The sequence below is a fragment of the Centruroides sculpturatus genome, unplaced genomic scaffold (genome assembly GCF_000671375.1).
Source record: "Centruroides sculpturatus isolate CEXI.00-Female unplaced genomic scaffold, Cexi_2.0 scaffold1031, whole genome shotgun sequence".
Lineage (NCBI taxonomy): Eukaryota > Metazoa > Arthropoda > Arachnida > Scorpiones > Buthidae > Centruroides > Centruroides sculpturatus.
In genome coordinates, this window is record NW_019385211.1 from 106,266 (window position 1) to 112,261 (window position 5,996).

Below are 5,996 nucleotides of genomic sequence, written 5' to 3' on the forward strand. Positions count from 1 at the left end.
ACGTAAAGGGAAAGACGTTAAATTTTTTCTCAAATCCAAAATGAAGCGTTCAGAATTATAGAAATTATAGACATCCGGCCTGAGTATGATCATTTCTTCAGTGGAATGACTACTAAATGGGCTAATTACCATAATTCCTAATTTTTGTCCAACGTTTGCCGATATTTGGAATTTGTAGAAGAATTGGAAATCACGACGTGTAGGACAATTACCATTAATCCAATAATGTTTTATGTTAAATAAATATATATATATATAAATATATACAGTAGACCTTCTATAACGCGGGTTCCTATAACGTAGATTCCTATAATGAGGCGAAAAAATTGAGACAATATTCGTATAAAGACGCTAAAAGGGACGGGTAAAACGCTGTAAAACGTCATCGCGGACGAGCAGCCGAACTACTTTCCGCTGTCCAGCGCCACGCTACAGAGAGTTTAGGCGATTAAGTTGAGTTTACTATCGTCTGTACAGTATGTAAATTAGGTACCGTAAGTCTAATACAGTACTGTAATTTTATACATTTCTTGTGAAAGAAACATTTCTTATTCAACGGTCATAAAAATTATTTATATTAATGATGTCTCCAAAGTTCAACGAAGTTTTCGCAGAAAAATAACATCAGAAATCGCGGCCGCCGTTTGGTGCGCTGCTCCGCGACGAACACAAGCTTAAGCAATAGCGACGTCAAACGGTGCACACTCGGTAAGTAATCTTACAATTTTTTGTTTATAGCATAGTTTATACGGATTATTCCCAAAAAATTATACGTGTTTTGGAAATGTTAAGTCGAATTAGTCTAGAATCGATTAATTTTATGGAAGAAAACCTTTCAAACAGCCGTAGTCCGTAAACTTCACACGTGTCGGGCTGCGATTGGCTCATGTATTTAAGGATTCCTACTATATATACAGTAGACCCCTATAACGCGGAGATACGTTTCCTCGTTATACGAATTTCGCGTTGTAGGAATCCTTAAATACATGAGCCAATCGCAGCCCGACACGAATTTAAAAATATATATATATATATTTTTTTTTAAATTTTGGTTTACAGAGTACCCACACATAAAGCAAAGCACGGATCAACATGCTTGCATATTTTTTTTTTTAATACTCTTTTCGCCCAGTGGGCACTAGGAGGGCCTTATAAAGCGGGCCTATTATGGGTTCGGCCAAGCCCTAAATGGGGCGACCGGGTGGTGAGGGACGGGACCCGACATATCCGAACGGACCACCCTCGAAAAATCCCTGGGAATTCCTTGACCCGTCCGGATTCGGTCCCGGGTTCCCCAGAGCGGTAGGCTGCTGCCACTTGACCTCTCGGCCATCCGCCCGTCTAACACGTTTGCATATAGAATTTTGTATTTTTTTTCTGAACAGATCCTTAAAACGTCGAGAAATGTAAAAACCATAGAGTCAATAATTGATGTATCATTACTTTGCCTCTTTTACTTGACAGCCAGAAAGTAATGCCGGGTAATCGAAAAAATTTCCCGATTTTCATAACTTTATTGCTCGAATAATAGAAAACGTATCGAATGATTTACGTGTTAAAATGTTACTAAGAAAAATGAATTTTTCTTAGTTGATAGTGGGTTTCCATATATGTCCCACAGCAAGTGGAGAGCATATCGAAACCCAATATAAATATTATTTCGTATATTGAATAATTAAAATATCGTATCGTCGGCATTCCTACTTTACTTAATTATGTAAACAATTACAGTGTAAAGCTCAATTTAGTCTCGTAAAAAAGTAATGTTTATTCCTATATTAGTTACCAGATTTTAACCAGCTTTTACGTAATTTCCAAATTTACGATCGCAATCTTTCGTTCGATTACACGTAATAAGAACAACGTCGCCGTGACGAATTTACGAATTAATTATTTAAACAACGCCGCATTAATCAATCACCGTAAACGAATCAAACCTTTGATACTAATTCGAAGACATTGGTTCGAATTAATGTCGAGAAGTTACGTGGCTCATTGTTGCAGCCACAATCCGATTCTTTCTTTAATTTCCTGTCTGGCAGCTCGCAGTTGCGGCAAGTCGTCGGGGGAATCGGGATACATATTGGCGCAGTGAGCGGTTCCGTTAATGTAGATGGCGATTGCCTCGGGGGATATATCTCGAGTTATGCCCAGCGCGTGCCAAGGGTCGATGGAACCGTTCGGAAATACCACGTTCGTCACCCGTAGACCGAAGCCCCCGTAATTGAGATTGGTGCGGGCGATTCCTCTCTGCAGGAGTCGTAACGTAAACTCTGGTCCAAAAATGTCGGAACATTGTCGAACGAAGAAGTCGACGGGGAATCCGTTACCGAACGGTTGGGTGGACAGATCCGAAGACTGGAAAAATCCGAACTCCACGCACGTTTGGTAAGTCCATTGTCTTCCTCCTTCGGCCGCGCTATCGTTCCAAGAAATAGAAGACATGTCCCTGATGAAGTCGTTGTACTTGAAGTCCAGACATTTTTCCGAGTTGACGTCTAAAATGAGACTGTTTATTTCGGCGTATCGTTTCAGGGGCGATCCGACCGAATCATTTTCCATTACTCCGCAAATGGTATCGATTGTGATACTGGCGTCTTTTGCGCCTTCGAACGCTCTGTTATCTTTGTTATATTGAACGACTCCTTCGAAATTTCCCGCCAAACTGCTGAGTAAATTGGCCACGTCCTTTTTATTAGTGGCGTCCAAATCGTCGCACAGACGAAATATTTTCTTCACCATACGCCAATCGTCTCTGCGATTTAACAATTGAGATAGCTGTTGCACGGCTAGTCGAATGGCATCGTTGCACTTTTTGCCGGCGGTGGCCAGAGAATCGGTGACCACGCCCAAATATTCTTTAAAATCTACTAGAGCGAAAACCGGCGCGCTCGACGCCACGGATCCGTGTACCAAATGAGGATATTTCAAGCGATACCAGGCGGCTAGAGAACCGGGATACGAACCTCCGAAAGCGATCCATTTGCTGCCCTTCAAGTTATACTTCCGAGTTACGTAATGCTGAAAATTAGCCAAATCCGCCAAAGCCTGTTCGCTAGTAAGGTAGCGGAGGTTTTTGACCGACGTGTCTTCGGTCGGATGGCTCTTTCCGTAGTATCTGTGTTCTAACATGACCGCGAAAGCGTTGTAAGTCTTGGCGTAGTTCATAGGTTGACCTTTGATCATCCAAACGGGGTTGGCTTCTCCCTCTCCTCCTATCTGTAAAAATACAGGTCCTCCGGGTTTGTAAAAACTGGCGTTGACGAAATAACGTTGCTTCCAAACCCTATTATCCGTGGGATTGAAGTGATCTAGCTTCTGTAGGAACCATCGATCTTCGGGTAACGACTCTCCCTCGTTTCTGGCGGGAGACCTCAACATTCCGAATTTCCCTCTCGGTCTTCCTCTGAAGAACAGAGGCTCTCCACCCAGTACCTCGATTATAATGGTAGAACACAAGCACACAATTCCTACCCAGTTTACTCTCGCCATTTTGCTTTAATAATTTGACAAGTGAATCATTCGATAAAACTCGTGACTACGGTGACCTTTAGAATATTGATAGACGATATGTTTGTACATGCGCGAAGTACGATATCGGTTAAACGTTAACAGTTACATAAACAATATCGTTTTCGTTATCACTCTGAGGCCTTTCAACTAAGTAAAGCGATATCCGGTAGCGGAACCTTACTTCCACACGGTAATAGTGTCATCTAATCGTAGATTAAGCGATAAAGACCAGAAGGTTTTGTCTTAATTTTTGTCGGTAATATTATCCAGTGGTAACGGAAGATTCATATTTATTAATTCTAATATCAAAGCGTACGCCGGCGCGTAACATTTATCATCCAACTAATTATGTGGTGCGAGTTCGAATGTATAATGTAAACTTTCCGTTGCTATCGAATGCCAAAACTTCAATATTTCCGAAAATAGTTAAAATTAAGCCTCCAGGAGTAATGACTATTTTTGGTATCAAAGGATTTTATACAAGAGTAATCGGAGATTCGCGTAACGCTTCGAACATCAAACTGTATGCGAGTGCGCGAGCCGTCTCTTGTCACGTGGCACATCAAAGATCGAACATAGTGCGTGTAGTGCACGAGAGACACTAGCATCTATCGCGGCGCTCGTGTCTTACACGTCTATATGGGGCGCGATGCGAACTTTCCGTTGTATCCAATACCTAAACTGTGATATTTTGGAATTACGTAGATAAAACTAGATTGTCGGACCGCGAAATTAAACGACGAAAGAGACGGGCGTTAGTTCACTCCACCACCACCCGGATCGCTTTAAGACAAAACCGTTTTTCTAATTTAAAAATTTTAAAAAAGAGAAAAGAATATTTTACTACCAATCTTCTGTTTAATTATTAATCCGAGATGTAAAAATTACGCCAAGTAAAAGATTGTGACAAATCAGACGACAGTCAAATTGTTTTTCCTTAGGAGTATTTCTTCGGTACCGATTAGTTTGGCGATTTAAAGCGAAATGCACAAAACAATAATAAAAGTCTTACGGGTACCGCTTTGCCAAGATTTTGCAATTGTATACAAAACTTTTGACTACGATCCAGAAATTTCGGAAATTCTCAAACGTCTGTATAGTATCAATACATACCAGTGGAGTGCCGTCGTTAGAAGCGATGAATGCGCCGCTTCCCTCGTATTTTCTAAAATATAAACACATATTAATTTTAATTATACGAAAATAATCGCGCAATATTTTATTATAACCGCATTACGTATCTTATTACAAATTTCTATACTACGCGTGGAAAAAAAAGATAAGATCGCTATTGTATATTCGAATATTAGTGGCGGAGTAGCGGAGTGGAAACGCTGTATTGTCGGCATCCAAAAAGCCAGATTCGCGCACGCGCTTTACGGAGCACCGACCTCACCCGGTTTAGCCGGCGGAAGCATAGGACCTGGGGTGGCTGCTACACGTATAACGCTTCCGATTCTATCCGGGACCGGTTCCGGGACGTTAGCCGCCCGCCCGCTAGATATTTGGCCGCCCTGGCCCGATTACGCCAATCGCGAGTAGATTTATAACTTAACCCGACCGATAAGAATTTACCCGTATGTTTTTATGATACTTTTCTGTATAGTTGACGGGAGTTTTAAAAAACCCGTTAAAATATTTGATATATTTATTCCGCTCTCCGATTTTATATTACTGGCGGATTTCGATGTTAAACTGGCGATATTACGATTTCGCACGTCCCATCTTTAAGGGAATGTGGAAAAAACGTTTAAAATTCTTGTATTATGTTAAAAAATTAACCGTTAATTTGGTAGCATAATTTAAAACTAATTTAATGAACGAGAGAGATGCACGAAGTACGGAAAAAGCTGTAGGATTTATTTTCCTTAAATTTACGATTTTCGTATCCGTTTGTCGTAAAAATTTGTCTTTCCACTTTTTTCCCGAGACTACGAATATTCGAGTACGAAGTAACCGGTTTTGACTTATTTCTACTTAAGAAGTAGTTAAATAATTAAGCGATTAGGGAATTCGGGACGTAAACAAAACCCCGACGAAAGAGCCGAAATTTTACTTAAACAAAAACCTAACCGCACCTAGCGGGAGTCCCCGTCTCTGATTCCGAGCTATTTGACTAAGTGGTTAAGATTTAAAGAGAAGATTTTATGTTATTTTTATGTACGTTTCTTTGCAAAGCTATATTTAATTATAATTTCCTTTAAAAGTATATTCGTACAATCGAAGAAGATTTTGTACTGGGTATATATATCCACCACACATTTTATTTCACCGAGTCAGTTTTTATAATTTTATTTTTAATTTTAGCCCTTATATCGTGGCTAGCGATTCGGAACGGAATCGCGATATCGAAAATTTATTTTAAAAAAGTTTTGGCTCGAGATGGTATAATGAAAAAGAAAACGTTATTAAAAGAGAAAGGCCAATGCCTAAGTTAAATATAAACGCTTCGATAAAAAATTTGTTGGACATTTTGGCGATAA

General features: G+C 40.1%; 1 protein-coding gene across 1 annotated transcript; it reads right to left on the minus strand.

Annotated features, from left to right (window-relative positions):
* Positions 1-1,686: 1,686 nt before the first annotated feature.
* Positions 1,687-3,538, minus strand: LOC111636198 (putative serine protease F56F10.1). Its single transcript, XM_023381399.1, has one exon. The coding sequence runs from the start codon at positions 3,490-3,492 to the stop codon at positions 1,993-1,995; it is 1,500 nt and encodes a 499-aa protein (XP_023237167.1). The 5' UTR covers positions 3,493-3,538; the 3' UTR covers positions 1,687-1,992.
* Positions 3,539-5,996: the final 2,458 nt, after the last annotated feature.

Bases quoted from the DNA above. Each gene is read 5' to 3' on its own strand.
- LOC111636198 (XM_023381399.1), bottom strand. From the start codon at position 3,492: ATGGCGAGAGTAAACTGGGTAGGAATTGTGTGCTTGTGTTCTACCATT.